General features: G+C 39.3%; 1 protein-coding gene across 1 annotated transcript in view; it reads left to right on the top strand.

The window, feature by feature from the left end:
* Positions 1-850: 850 nt before the first annotated feature.
* The window catches only part of BRDT (bromodomain, testis-specific), a 24,159-nt gene continuing 9,164 nt past the window's right edge, over positions 851-15,845 (top strand). Inside the window, exons 1-12 of the mRNA XM_009333879.1 lie at positions 851-1,042; positions 3,293-3,430; positions 4,175-4,304; positions 6,469-6,641; positions 7,787-8,158; positions 9,197-9,325; positions 9,535-9,723; positions 10,983-11,170; positions 11,245-11,537; positions 11,639-11,752; positions 12,491-12,622; positions 15,761-15,843. Coding sequence (XP_009332154.1) covers positions 851-1,042; positions 3,293-3,430; positions 4,175-4,304; positions 6,469-6,641; positions 7,787-8,158; positions 9,197-9,325; positions 9,535-9,723; positions 10,983-11,170; positions 11,245-11,537; positions 11,639-11,752; positions 12,491-12,622; positions 15,761-15,843 — 2,133 coding nt within the window. The remainder of the gene's footprint in view (positions 1,043-3,292; positions 3,431-4,174; positions 4,305-6,468; positions 6,642-7,786; positions 8,159-9,196; positions 9,326-9,534; positions 9,724-10,982; positions 11,171-11,244; positions 11,538-11,638; positions 11,753-12,490; positions 12,623-15,760; positions 15,844-15,845) is intronic.

Here is a 15,845-nt window from a genome sequence, read left to right as displayed (position 1 = left end):
GGAGGGCAAGGACTGGAACTTCTGTAATTGTGCTTGGTGAAGGTCTTGCTTAACTTAGTGCTGCTGTTATGCACCCCAAAACACAGCTCCTGCCATTCCCAAGTACCTGCACGTTCTGCTCCAGCACAGCAACACTGCACTGGCTAAAGACAAATTACCATGGCTGCTCCTTGCAGTGTTCTTAAAATGATCCAAAACCGTTTGGCGAGGGGAATGAACCTTTTATAGTCCTCTGGTACATAACAAAGCTGATGCACGGTGGCAGAAAATACTGTTGTGAGTATACACAAATTTGAAAAGCACTGTTTCGAAATACACTTCTGCTAAAACATTTTATTGGCAGTTGTAGGACTTCTGTGTGGTGACTTGGCTGAGGTGCACGAGGAAGGTAATACCTACTATTGCCGTGTGCTAAGTGAGGCTTGCCGTGTGTGCTGTAAAGCTGCTGCTTAGGTTAAACCTCTTCTATAGAACTCCATCTGTGGAGGGGGGGAGGCAGAGGATGAATTCCTAGACTTCGATAGATGAACCTTGATGAGGAAGCATATTTCTAGGGAAATCTTACAGATCTCAACGTGCCTTCTCTGTAAGCCTTTACAAATATAGCTGTTTACAACCTAAAGAACTGACCTCTAGTGGTCCAGCGCATCCAATTATGCACTGTAAAACAAATGCGTCTTGGTTAAACCATGAAGGTATGCCTGTATTGACACTCCACAAACAGAAGTGAAGATGTAAACAGCATTAAATCTAGTTATCTTCACTGAATGCTACTTATTTTTTCTTTTTTTCCCCCAGGTTAGATGTATAATGAAGATCTTTGAAAAGCAGACATACAAACTTGCTAAAGATGTCTGTTCCAAGCCAACACCGTTCTATTATTATTAACCCTCCTCCACCAGAATATATAAATAACAAAAACAGCGGTTGTCAAACAAACCAACTTCAGTACTTACAGAGGGTAGTCATGAAAGCCATGTGGAGACACAACTTTTCCTGGCCGTTTCATCAGCCCGTAGATGCAGCAGCACTGAATCTTCCTGTAAGAACCATTTTGGAATTGGAGTATTAATTAATTAAAGTAGTAATTAATAAAATAAAGTATAAATTAAAGTATTACAGGACTTATGAATTAATGTTAGTTTAAAAGTTTTTTGTGATGCAACAGATTGTGGAAGACTACTTTTGCATATGAACTGCTTTCATTAATCCAAGTCTGCAAGGAAACTGTCTTCTCTCTCTGCTTTATACTAAATGCTGCATCTTTGTTCGTTTGCTTTCTGATCTGAGACTGTAGTAAATCAATATTTCTAAGGGATAATAAGAATGCTGACACAGGCCTCTTGAAGTTTCTGGATGTTGGCGTTCTGTCTTGTCTTCTTTCCACCTCCCTGCTGGTTTAGCCATATTTCTTAACACTGCATATGATGAATACTTGTTTTTGCCTTTGAGTTTTTTATTTTTAATAGGAGGCGGCCAGCCTCCTTCAATGTCAAATACTTCATGATGGGAAAGCAGATCTGATTGACCCTAAAGTAAATAGGCAAATCTGGATCCAGTTTGATGCATAGAAGTAATTACACTTGTAGTGCTTCTTAATTTCACATCAACTTTGGCATCTTGCTCTGAAGTTTCTAGAGGAATTAAATGATCCTGCAAAAATAGGGAAGGAAAAAAAGAGGAATGGTATTCTCATCATACCACAGCCGTAGAACGTTCTTCTAGGAAATAGAAGACCTGATGCTTAAATTCTTGTTTTGTATTGCCTTGTGGGTTTTATTTATGTTACTATTTAATTGCAACAAAGTGAATTATGATAACGTCTTGTGACAAATTTTCTTAATTCGGGTATCTTTAGACTCCAGTTTTGGATCATCCCAGCTTTTTCAGTCAAATGAAAACATTGGTTACTCACACAATGGTATTTCAAATGACCTGGAAGATACTGCTCTTGGTAGATAAGTAGAAAGGTGTTAAATAAAACCATGGTACATTTCCTTTGATTCTTCCCCCCCACCTGCCCCAGCTTAAGCAATTGTATTTAGTTATCTCAAATTTCTAAGACTAATTCCACAAAATCATTGCTTCTGTGAAGAGCAGGCAGAAGCCTTTATCTGCAGCTGTTTCTCATTACAAACTCATTTGGTCAGTTTGTCCAAAAGCACAGTCAAAGTGACTATCTTTCTGTGTCTTTTCTTACCCTTTTTCTTTCTTGGAAGGATCTGTCACTTAAGGTTAATATTAAGGGTCATTCAATCAGAGTTGTAGCAACATTTGCAGCTGGCCTCCGGCCAGTTCTGCCTCTCTGGATTTCTAAGGCAGCCACTTGACTTCTAAAAGTATGTGTTAGTTCAACCACTGCACAATAACAAGCAAACCTCTGGCTCCATGGCAGGGACAATGAAGGTATTTGCCTCCTTTGCCTCTCTCCTCCAGGTGTTAGAGGATGCAGAATGGACAACACTTAATTATTAGCTGCATTATTTAGAAGTTTTCTTGCTTTTGTTTTGGTAAATTCAATGGTCTGTACTATGATGTATTTAGGGTTTTTTTATTTCACTGAAACAGATTGTTAGGACAGCTTTAGAAGACTTTTGAAGTATTAGTAACTTCACACAATTACAATGTATATGTGAACTTAGTGGGGATATTCCTGTTCTGATTGCTTAAATGCACCAGCAGGGAGTTAGCCTCATGCTCTTAATCACGAGCTTTTAGCCATGCTATCGCAATAGTTCACATTCCGGCTGCCTTTCAGTCATATTGCCACATCTTCACTAGACTAACCCTGAGAGGAGAGCCAATATAACCCAGGGGATGAAGTATTTGATCAGCAACTGTGAAAACTTGGCGGCTTCTTTTTGTCAGTGACTGAGTCTTTGTCAAAGTCTGTCTCTGGCTTCTTTTCCCCCCCATTCTGTAAATTGGAGTGCTACTTCAGGTAAATGGCTTTGAGGTAACAAATGAGAAGTACATATACTTTTCATAAGTACTGCTACCATTATAGCTCCAAATCCTATTGAAATAAATATTTGGGGCTTTGAACAGTGGATGTTACATGAAAGAGAAAATACAAGGTGAAGAGCTCCTGAACACTTACTTCTGTGGTACCTATGACTATAGAGGAAAGTTTTTTGGGTTTGGGTATTTTTTTTCTTTAAATAAAATATTCCCTCCAACATAATGCAACTCCCCTCTCTTGCAATTTAACTTTCATAACTAAATGTGTAAGAATCTTCATGTCCTAATATTAAAGATATCTGTTGTGTGACTACCTCTTTCAAAACCACAGGATTATTACAGTATTATAAAGAAACCTATGGACTTGAGCACCATTAAAAAGCGTCTGGAACACAATTACTACACAAAAGCTGTGGAATGCATTGAAGACTTTAAAACGATGTTCCTAAACTGCTACCTATATAACAAGGTATGTGGAACACGAGTAACCAATGGTATTGAACAATAAGAACAAATCTAAAACAAGCAAATGGTTATTAGAGCCTGCACTAAATCAGTCAATGTCTTCATGATTTCTTGAAACTATTTTCTCTGGAAGGTGGAGGGGGCTTTGTTGCTAGGATTGACTGAGGGCATGTAAGCGAAGTCTAGCCTGCTGTTACAACTGAGCGCATCATCTTGTCTGCACAAGGATTCTGCCTGCAAAATCTCTGGGTTTTAGTTGCAGAGCTCATGAATAGCAAGCACCGTGTAACTGCTATACAAGTTTAAGGCTAGCAACCCTGAGCCATGCTCCGCTCCTCCAACAAGTTTAACCTAACTTGAAGTGTGAGCATCTCCCTGCGCTTGGATGTTTGTTGGCTGTGTCTTAGTATCTTTAAGCTTCAACAGCTTTCTTCAGAACACAGGAATGAGTAATGGAGTTACAGATCTGCCCCCTTTTCCCTTTGCTGTGGGAAGTATGTGGCTATAAAGCAAGTAGGACTGTGCAACGGGACAGTGGGAGAAGGAGTATTTCAATAATGAAGCAATTTGTATTAAAGTGAGTTGGGGGGGGGCAGGGATGGCAAGGACTTCTAGACCTCTCTGGTACTCGTGGCTTGTTTCAATCTGTTGGAGCAGGATTCTTTCTGTAGACTGTTTATCTTACAAGGTAGCCCTCCATTACTGCAGCCTCTCCTTTACTCTCAATGTTACTGACTATATTTTGCAGCCTGGTGATGACATTGTGTTTATGGCCCAAGAACTAGAAAAAGTGTTTATGCAGAAAATAGCCCAAATGCCACCAGAAGAAAGACTAGTGATTCTCAACAAAGGAAAGAGAAAAGGAAAGAAGCCAGAAGGTAAGGCCTGTATTATATCTTGAATTGTTAACTTATTAAACAAGCACAAGCGGGAAACAGGGACTCCTCCGTAGCTTTGTCACAACTCAACCTTGGAGCAGTCAGGGTGTTCTCCACTCTTCCCAGAGCATATCAGACAAATAACAACATTCCTATAAGGCTTTAGCAGATTCAGTGCAGCCATATTTTTTTATAGGTACTAGCTAAGTTTTCTAATTTCTATTACTGAAGTGTGTTTAAGAGGGGGTAAAAATCAGAATTAACAACTCTATCAGTAGTGTAATGGCAAAGCTTCACAGGCAAACTTCTGGTGAAATGCAGTGCTCTCACACACAAAAAGGATGATTCAGTCAAGACTTCTCAAACTTATGAGGAAATTACATAGTAAGTGCTTGAAGTGACATTGGGAAGCCTAATTGCAAGGGGCCAGGTGATTAGTTGCAATTTATTACTCATCACTGACTTCCTATGTCTTTTTAATTGCTCTTATAACCTGTTCCACTTGTACAAAGTGCTCATTTCTACATCTAAGCTCTCAACATTGCCAAAGAATAAATATTTATATGATAGAAGTAAGACTATGCAGTGCCTGGAATCACATGTGCATCTCAATGGGTTAATTTGGAGACCTCTAAGGTAGCCTTCCAAATTGGCCTTCAGGTACTGCTGTCAGTTGTTGGGGAAATGTTAGCTACGTCTTGAAAGAGCTGCAGCACTTCTTTACCCTGATACCTCTTAATTATTTGCCTTCTGACAGCCGTAGAGCGGTGATCTTAGCTAGCTCAGTTCTTTCTGGGTCACTTAACAGATGCTCTTATTATTTAGCTATGCAACTACGCAGCTCTCCAGGGTCTCCTGATGACTTCATTTGCTTCTTTTACTGCTGTTTGTTGTGTGGTGGTTCTTGTTGCTGGTACTATCTGAAACAAATGTTTCTTCAAAATAGTATTACAGTTTGATAGACCTCTCTAGCTTTCTCCTCAAGGTATATTTGAGGAGCAACACTACCTTTCAGTGATCTGTAGATGGATATGGAAAAGCAGTGGATTTCTTGGTCCTTTCACAAGAATTTTTAGGGCGTTAGGAGGAAGAGGAGGATACTTAGCTGGCTTCCTGCTCTTACTAGCTTATTTGAGTAAAACCTCAAGCAATTCATTGCCTTGGCAAAATATGCTGGTTGAACAGGTAGAAGTGACTCCCAGAAGAGACTTCTGTTGAGAAACGTGTTGGAAGCTGAGTTAGCTTTTTGGTTCTCAAATGATTGCAACAATTTGTTGAGACGCTTTCGTAACACTATCTTGCTGGTATTAAACACTATCTTGCTGGTATTAATGCTCCTTAAGTCCCCTCATTCCCTTTGCACACACAAACATGCAGCTTGTACAAATTTTGAAATGTTCTAAGCGCTTCTTTCTGAATTGGATAATAGAGCACGCTGCTATGATCAAGGAAATGTTTCTGTCCTGTCTTTTGCAGACTTTGGCTTTAGACAGATCTATACACACAGCTTATTTCCCTTTTTTAAAAAAAAAAAAGGCAACTGACTTCCATTTCAGAGAATGTCATGGTGTTACTCAGCGTTGTGTTATATAAACTAATAGGTGTGAAAATCTATGGGACCTAAACAGAATCACAGAGCTGGAAAAGACATTAGTAATCTAACCAGCCAAATCAAATACAGAAGAACATTGGTCTAAACTGTCCTCAAATCAGTGATGGACATCTGTAATATTGCTAAGCAATATATGCAGGTCTTAACTATGCTTAGGAAACTTGAACCTTTGTGATGCAGTCTGATGCACCCTTTGCTGCTTGTCTTTATGTGTACGTAGAAAACAACTCAATTCTCTTCTTGGCAAGAACGTTTTTACAAGGTATAGGTTTTAGTGTGATGTCTCTTTAATCTTCCCTCTGAGGTTAATCTACAGCCTCCTTGAAGCCAAATATGCATAACTTTGTGCAATATTCTAGCTGAGGTACTAATGGTGCTGAGTAGAGGAGGACACCAATGTTGCTATATGGAACAATGCTCTTGTTTGTATTTATTTGTATAGTTTGAGTGTGGAAGAGTGGTTCTGTCGACAACTGTTCAATTTGATCATGAATGAAAATAACTGCGACATTTAAGATCTAACTTTAAAACTTTCTGTTTTAAAATAACCAGAAACACAGCAGCCCAACCCTGGGACTTCAAATGAACAAAGCACAATGCAGAAACAAGCTGAAAGCAGTGAGCAGCCTCCAGTGATGACTCAAGAGCTACATCAGGTTACACTAGCTCCTTTGTCTGCAGCTCAGCTGACTGCTTTAATGCCAACTGCAGTCCCTATAACAAAGGTAAGTTTCCTCAAATAACTTTCAGAAAGAAAGGTATGGAAATTACTGCTTCAGGCACTAACAGCAAAACCGTAGGAGCCATGCTTATTGCAATATCTTTTCAAAATTTCTATTGTGATAGAAGATAGTAAGAGATCTCTATTAAATCTTCTAGGCCTCTGCTAAATAACTGGGCCAGTACTAATTCTAGAAACTAAGCAGAAATTGGGATGACTGCTTGGTGGTACTTCTCTTATAAATGTGGTTTTAAAATGTCGTTCTCAAAGAAACAAAGTGAACTTTAAAATAGTTATTCTTGAAGTGTACTACTATGCTTCTGCAGGCTTCACCTTGATGTAGAAACTCTTCTTTCCTTGAGGTGTAGATAATAGTTTTAGTATCAAAATAAAGCTCTTTCTAAGTTCTATCTAATAACTTCTCATGTTTTCAATGTAAATCAAATGCTTGATTCCCAAAAATAGCATGTTTGCTTGAATATTGTGTAACTAGCCTGGAAGGTGTTTGTAGCTCACGAAAGCAAATTCTTGTTAACTCCAATCTGAATTGTATGTGAACATCTGACATTTTCATCAAATAAACACTCTTCTATTGACTTAGTTTTGGTTTTGCTCTTCCAATGAGGAAAGAGCAAAAAGCCTGGCACATATGTCAGGCTCTCCTACAGTGTATATTTACACTTTACTGAAGAGTCTGAACACTGATGACAAAGCACACATTGTATCGCTTCCAAACCGAATACCACCCAGGCTAAAGAAAGAGATAAACCTTGTACATAAGGCCCTCAACCAGGCTTCAAATGAATTGCAGTAATTTTCCCCCTTCCCATGGCAGTCATCTTGTGGTAACTTCATAACCTACCAGCTTCTTGGAGTCTTCTCAAATGGCTAAAAACTGACCACAACCTGACCTGCAGTACACCCTGTTCTTTCCTTTTCATCTAAGACTGAGCTTGGCATGCTGATCTTGTAACGCCTTGCAGGTTTTCAGTCTAAACGTGTCAAGTGCCACATTCTGCTCTGGCTCAATAGCTGCAAAAGTTCTGACACTTTTAGGTGGTTGGGTTGTTTTTGCTTAGTCTGAAAGCTGACTATTCTCTGACTGTTCTGGACACCTGTATTTTAGACTGTAAAATTGTCTCTTCCTAGGCAAAAAAAGGTGTGAAAAGGAAGGCTGACACTACAACTCCTACTACTTCAATATTCACAGCAAGCGGTGAATCTTCTGCAACATTTAATGAAAGAAAAGCTGTTAAAGCACGCAGAGGTGAAAATGAATGTATGATACCAAATAAGCTTCTGAAGAGATACTTGCCAGATTCTCAACAGCCACCTGAAATTCTTAAAAAGATTCAGTTGTCAGAACAACTAAAACATTGTAATGAAATAATTAAAGAAATGTTTTCAAAGAAACATGCAGCTTATGCGTGGCCTTTCTTAAAACCTGTAGATGTTGCATCTTTCTCGCTTGGTGAGAACCAAGGGACCACCAAATGTCCTACAGACCTGGGAACCATTAAAGTAAGTATATTTCGGAGGGAATTGGACTGTTTGTGCGCTTGCTTGAATAACTTGTGTAATGACTGGATTTTAATAGTGTTAGCTGAAAAGGTGTCATGAAAGCTGCTTCTCCTTTGAAAGAAATACCAGGCATAGAAACCATATACACTTATCTCTCTCAGCAAACTAAGCCACAGCTCACTGAAGAAAGTCTTCTAAGCCTCATTGTGACTATGTGCATAGTGGCTAATCTACTTATTTGTTGAACAAGCTAATATAAGTAGTGAGGGAATTACCGTCTCCATGAAGCACTTCCAAGCAGGCTACATGTTAAATACCTTTCAGTCTATATACACGATGCTGTTGCTAATGCTCTATAAAACAAAATGCAATTCTGTAATGTCAACTTCTGCTTCTCTCTGAATCTCACTATCCTTGGTGAAGTGCCCTGGAACCTCAACACCGGATATTTACGTGACACCTTTCACACTTTCTGTGAAAAGGAACCCTTCTAGATGGAGATATGTGGCCAGTGCTTTGTGAGCACTGGGCACATCTGTCTGGGGTTGAAGTATTTAGCCAAGTTAAGATCTACCTTTGTGGGCTGGGTTGTATTTCAATAGACTATTGAATTATCCTGAGAACTGGCTTGCGCAATATAAAGGTTATTTCCCAATTTCTAGCCAATTACTTTGAGTCAAACAATTACGGAATAGGCTTTGTATAAATACCATGCTTAGAATCGGAAACAAGTGCTGAGTACATGACCAAATAAAATCACCCAAACATTGTTGTCTTGACCTAGTGCTGAAACTAGTACTACAAAGTCCTTACAGCAATTACAGTTAGCAAATCTCTTTAAAAGAGGAAATTCCCTTACTTTGTTAAAGGGACAATATGCCCCTTGAAATGAGAAGCAGGTCTTTCCATAATGGTTCTTACAATATTTACTGTCTTGATACAAGCTGAACCTGATACTGGATGTCAAATTTCTGCCAGTTCATGGTGATGCTCTCCACTTTTAAGCCCTAAATGTGCATTAATTTTCTTTTCTTCTAGAAGAAAATGGATAATTTTGAATATAGAGATATACAAGAATTTGCTACGGATGTTAGATTAATGTTCATGAGCTGCTACAAACGTAATTCTCCAGACCATGAAATAGTTGCTATGGCGAGAAAACTTCAGGTGAGTTATCACTTAAGTCAGACTTGAAAAAGAGTAGGACTATAAGATTCCTTTGTGGTCATCATCTCATGTCCTGATGTAGCATCTACTAATGTCACCAACTACTATGTTGCTGTGTAGTTCTAGAAAACAAGCAACAACTTCATAATGCTTCTAGAAATCTGAAAAACATGCTGACCTCTCTGCTGTTCCCAAACCTAACTCTTTAGGATGTTTTTGAGATGCACTTTGCCAAAATTCCTGATGAACCTGTTGCAAGTATTCCTCTGCCACAGCCCACAAGAGACATGACAGAAGCTTATTCCAGTGAGAGCAGTGATGATGACTCTTCAGAAGAAAAATCATCTGAAGACTCTGAACAGGAGAGAACAGTGCACCTTGCAAAGCTTCAGGAGCAAGTAAGCATTAGTATTCAATCTGCATGACTGTTACAATCTCTCTGATACTGCCACTTGCAATTGTCGTTCTAAGGCTTAGCACCAAGAATCAGTATTTAAAAGATTTTATAGTTATTTGTTTTTCTTAGTACTATTCCTGTTTGGAAGCACCTCCAAATGTTAAGTGAGTAGTGCCTCAGCAAATACAAACTGTTTATAGTGAATCATTGCTCTAGTACTCTTGCCTACCATTTCTTCAGATGACTCTCAAACTTGTAAAGAAGAAAACTGTGTTGCTGTGGTATGATGAGAGCATCCAGATACTCCACACATAGCTTAGTGGCATGTTCTTCGAACAATGGCATTTCCTTCATATGGTTGAAGAGCTCTGTCCTTTCGCTCAGTCTCTTTTGAGCCACACAAAAGCAAGTCATTAAATTCTACTTCAGAAAGCTCAGCATGAAGTAAAACAGAAGGAATCTCATGCTAATGTGAAGCATGGCTTTGCTTCACTGGCTAAGAGTGGAATGGGTCTTGCTTTTGCTTGAACATTATGCTTTAACCTGCTGCTGCTGTATCTACGAACTATGGGGGAAACCAGCATTTGTTCTGCTAGTCAAATGAGGGACAGTTCAGTTTTCAGTATTTGTCAGAGTAGCATATACATCATCAATATAGACATGAGGACAACCAAAAGTGTACAAGACAGCCTTTGAAATAGTGAAGTATTTCAGTGCATCTGAATTCTAATTCTCATCATCTGTCTATCTTCCTTCTAATTCCTTTGAGGTTTAAACAAACTTGTGTTAGGTCTTTCTCTGAAGCTGTTAGTATGTCCCAGCTAGCCATTTTATATTACAAAATATCTGGGGTTTATGGGTTGAAGGTGCACAAGCGCAGTCCCACTAGCCTAATTCAGTAACAGTGTAGGGGTCTAACCTAATAAGGCACTTATGTACTTCCCAAATGCTTGAAATTAAAGAGAAGCTGCTGGCTACTCCTACAGTGACTTTTGCTTTTTTTATTCTTCACAGGATGCTAGAAGACATACGCTGTTAGAAATGTCTGCATAAAATAAGTAGCCTTACATCTTCTATATACGTAGTCTGTGACTAATGTATAACATAGTAAGATGCTTGGAAAATAAACCTCATTTGGAAAGCAAACATCCTATTAATATCTGCTCAGCTGCCACAAATCTCTGATATTTAGGGCCAGTTTATTGTTCATCCTACATTGCCTAAGATTATCAGCATTTTTTTTTTTTTTGCTTTTGATAGCTTAAAGCTGTTCACCAGCAGTTGCGGGCTTTGACCAGAGCATACTTACCTAGACTGAAAAAGAAAAAAGGGAAGGCTAAAAGGGAGAAAAGTAACAACACGGAAAAAGCCAAAATAAAAAGCCTGATTCAAAAGAAGAAAAATCTAAAACACAAGAAGAAATCTAAGAAGAAGCTGTCTTTAAACTTGTAAGTGTGGGGGGCTTGTGTGGGTGTTGAACTATTTTAAACTGCTGTTACTGCAGTACACTTTTTTCTTGCAGTCAATCAAAGAAAACCATGCAGCAGGTCTTGTTGACACATAAGTCAGAAGATGAAGATGGTGCCAAGCCTATGAATTATGATGAAAAAAGACAGTTGAGTTTGGACATAAATAAACTCCCTGGAGATAAGCTTGGGAAAGTAGTCCATATAATACAGTCAAGAGAACCTTCACTGAGGAACTCTAACCCTGATGAGATAGAAATAGACTTTGAAACTTTAAAGGCTTCAACGCTCAGAGAACTAGAGAAATATGTGGCAACCTGTTTGAAGAAGAGACCAAGAAAGGAACGGGGTATGTAGCATAAATGATGCTTAAAAAAAAAAACCAACACACCAAAACAGCTAGATTTGTTTTCTGTTTTGCTGCAGTGTGAACTTCTGTTTCACATGCAGCTAAAAAAACAACAAAGTCAAAAGAACAACTGAGTTCTGAGAGGAAACAAGAGCTAGAGAAGAGACTACTGGATGTCAATGGTCAACTAAACCCGAAGAAGGAGAACCTCAAGTGTAATGTGACTCTTACTTTTATTCATTTGCAACAGAGCCGAAATCAATTGCAAAGGATATGTTGTGGGGAGAGGGGGGAGACAGGCCAGGGAATCTTTCTAAGCGGCATCTGGCTTGTTTACAGGGAAGATCTTAAGCTGGCACTTAACAAAGAGTTGTGTCCAGGGAAACAGGTATCCATGTAGCTTCTCATTTTCAAAGCTTCCATCAGAGCAACGCATTTTGAAAAAGCTTTTTGACTGCAAAATCCCCATAAACTGAGTTAAATTAATCCTTGCAGATGCAAAATAGTCAGATGGTGGGGAGGTGGCAAAAGATGACAATTTTGGAGTACATATGGCTTGGGAAAGAGGAGAGTTGGCTATAAAGATCTCAGCATGCAAGTCTGGCAGCAGCAACAAGCACAGAAACAGGCTCTTAACAGCAGGAAAACTTAGGGGGGAAAATTGCTTGAATTGTGTCTTAAGACAGCACAGTTTTTTAACCTACTTCAGGATTGTAAGTTGTGTGATTACAGCCTCTCCTTGGCTATTTCATTCATTCAGCTAGCTTGCTGCTGGTAAATCTCCCTCGTCTATAAAGGTCTCAAATCCTCTGCTAAATGGACAGTGGACAAGGAAATGGCAGAAGATCAAGTCTTATATGGGAGAATAGACCTAACAAGGTTGATCCTAGCCTTGTATATGAAGACTGCTCCACTGCAGGTCGTTCTAAATTCTTTTTTTTTTTTTCCTGCAGTTGAAAACAATGCTGAGTCCAGTATTGGACCAAGCAGGCTGAGCGACAGCAGCAACAGCAGCAGCTCCTCGGACTCTGGAAGCAGTACTAGCAGTGGTTCTAGCTCCTCAGATAGCAGTGACTCTGAATCGGGTCAGAAAGCTTCTTTTTGTGTTTGTGTAGGCAAAACATGTGCCTTCTCAGTTAGCATCTACTGTTCCACATGCTTACCGAGGACTTCAGTTACCCCTGTAATTTGCTCCATGTTGAAGGCTTAATTCCAGTACTATTAAATGAGTGTCTTTTACCTACCTAATTTTTAGGTTAAAAAAAAAAAACCAACCCAACACTACAACATCCACTCAACTTATCGGTGAAAAACTTTAGGGACCAAAATCAGCTAGCAAGAGATCTGTGTATCTAACCTGGAGACTTGACTATTAGGCTATAGCTTACTCTTTGTGGCTTTGATTCCTTTTTGAATGTGTGATTTACTTTATTTTCATCTTCTGGTCTGCAGCATGAAGGGCGCCTTACCTTGTGGGTAAGGCTTAGTCCCAAAGCTGAGGGACAAAAGTGCCAACAGCATTGACTGTAGAGCCACAGTCTACCTGGTGCTTAAGCTGTCTCAGGCTTGTTCAAGAGACATTACAGTGCTGCAGCATCAGGATATCAGAATGATGTTTCGCTCTGCACTTGAAACTCTTTAGTTTTCTAGGACAGAATAGATCTGCCAAACTGGAGGTCTACAATGTAGATATCTGTATGAGGTAACAGTGTAAGGTGAGATGAATGCTCAACCCTTTGCAGTGTGAGGAAGCAAACAGTGAAATCATTGATTGCAGCCAAGACCTTGATCCTGCAGGAATCTTTGTGGTCTTTTTCTATATCTGGGAGAAGTTCTCCAAACACATCAAGCTGAAGTCAGAGTATTCAAAGAAGAATGTTCCTTTCACTGTGAAGTTTGGTTCTCTAGGTACAACTGCAACTCACATCTTGTACGTGTGAATAATGAAACATATGCGAATGACTGATTTTAATTTTTTTCCATCCCCCTCCTTCTGCCCACCTCGCTGTATTTACAGCTACAGAAACCTGCTCAAAACAGACTGGAGCCAGGCAGAACTGTCCAACTTCTATGGAAAAGCCGAAGGTAAACTGACTGGAATGGATATAACATTTTTGCCCTAAACAAAGTTATTTGTTACATACAGTGGTACTGGAAATGACACAACTTTATCAGGAAATAATGAATATGGCTTGAATGCTACTTCTGTAGGACTGATTTACATGGAGATGTAAAATCTGATGTTTGTTAAAACTAGCTTATGTATCTGTGTAGAAACTGTGTAGAAACTAGGAGAACTCCTGAGGCTTTTACCTTTTACAGTCATTGTGGTAATTCCATGTCGGGTGAAGGAGAAGGGAAAAGAAGATAGGGGCAGAATGCTCCATAGATCCCTCCCACCTCAAAAAAGGAAAATCCTTTTCAACTTGATCTTTGAGTATAGAATTAACCTTACAAACAGTGCAAACCCCACTTAAATATTTTTTCCTTTATCTATGACTAAGCTCACTTCTACACCTGAAAATAAATAAATTGTACAATATACTAGTCATTTTCAGGATACTTTATATTACTTATTACTATGGTATTATTATAAGCAACAGCAGTTTTATCTAGAAATAATTTTTAATGCCTCTAAGATTGAATTGTTCTATTCTTGTACATACAGTGGGTGTTAACTCTTGTCAAGGTTAGCTGCCTTTCACAATTTCCCTTGAAGCTACCAGAGATAGAGACCTCGGATTTCAAAGCAAGATCACAGCAAAGCCTTCATTCTTCTTACAATAGACTTGCTTTCACTTAAAGTGCTTAGCTGGATACAGGAAACTAGGCTGCAAATTTATTATTCAGCTGCTCCTTATGCATCTTCATAAGCAAAGACTGAGGGGAGGAATTATGCAACACCTTTTTCCTTGTTTAAAAAGTGCAGCCTCTGCAGTAACAGAATGACAGCAATAAACTTGAAAAAACAGGATACAGGACTTAAGCTTCAGCTTGGTCAGTTGTAACAGCCCCTAACTGACTTTGAGTAACGACAAACATCATACTTCAAATCCTCATATTACATATTATTTTCGTGGGGTTTCTGTATCTGTCAGACCAAGGCAGTGCACTTCACCTCATGGGTTGGGTTTTTTGTCATCTAAACTCTTAGAAAATGCTAGATTAGTATCATGATACAAGGACTACTGAATCCTGTAAACAGTGGAAGTGCGGTGGTAGTGAGGAAAGGGGATCAAATAGCTATAAAAATTAAGATTTGGCTGTATTAACTACTGCAATCTCTTTCTAGAGAATACCGATGCGTTTACAGAGGACATTCTGCAATGTTGTTTTGCAAGCACAGCCCTCATCTCTTACTAGTGGCTTGCAAAATCATGGATCATGTGAAGTGCAGCAGCCACCTCCCAATGTACTGCAGAGGCTTCAGCCTTTACAGAATAGATCACTTAAACCATCAGAACAGAATTCCCAGTCTCCCTCAGGTAACGTCTTTATGGCAAGAAGCAGGGCTATATTTGACTGCTGAGGAAAGAAGGGATGGCAGAACTAATGTTTGTGTTGCCCAATAAGCTTATCTTGGGGTTTTGGAGGTTATCAAGTGGGCAATAGAAAAAGTCCTTGGAGGATATGGATTATAAAGAGCTTGACATAAACAAAAGTGTGGCAGCACTGAGGATTGGCGTTTCAGATTGGTGGGGCAGAATAGTATTAAAACAGGAGGAGGTGTTCGTGCCTCCCTCCAGTGAGATGGAAAACGATACCCTAATGAACCTAGGGTTACAGGAAGCGCTAAACACCTTAAGGCAGGAATTAGATGCTTAAACCCATCACTGCTACTGACATTTCATGTCAGAAATCCCTATTAGCTGAATTTAAGCCTTGGTGCCATAGGCCCTCTGAATTGATTGTTGTTGTCTAGGCATACCAAATATTAAGTTGCTTAGAAACTTGATCCGAGGAGCTATTCTTTTCCCTCCCTCGCTTCAAAAGGTCTAATAACTTCAGACACTTCTGAGTTTTTGGTAGAAGACAGCTTGAGCTGGTAGCTGATTAACTGAGAAATCAATTAAAAACTAATTAAAAATAACTGTCTCAAATCATGCAGCTAGGATACATATCTTCATACCCAGTTAATCCACAAATCTAAACAGTGACCTAGTTTTGAGATGTAGGGCTGTGCTTTCCATGTTAGGGGAAATCATACACTACTTCTTTCTCAGGTATAATCTCAGCTGTATCTGCTCTGCATGATGCTCCAGACCAGCAAACTCCTCAGAGTATTCCAAGGACAAATCAGTCTTCTGT

This window comes from Pygoscelis adeliae, unplaced genomic scaffold (genome assembly GCF_000699105.1).
Source record: "Pygoscelis adeliae isolate BGI_AS28 unplaced genomic scaffold, ASM69910v1 Scaffold10, whole genome shotgun sequence".
In the NCBI taxonomy this organism is placed as follows: Eukaryota; Metazoa; Chordata; class Aves; order Sphenisciformes; family Spheniscidae; genus Pygoscelis; species Pygoscelis adeliae.
This window is presented reverse-complemented; position numbering and strand designations above follow the sequence as displayed.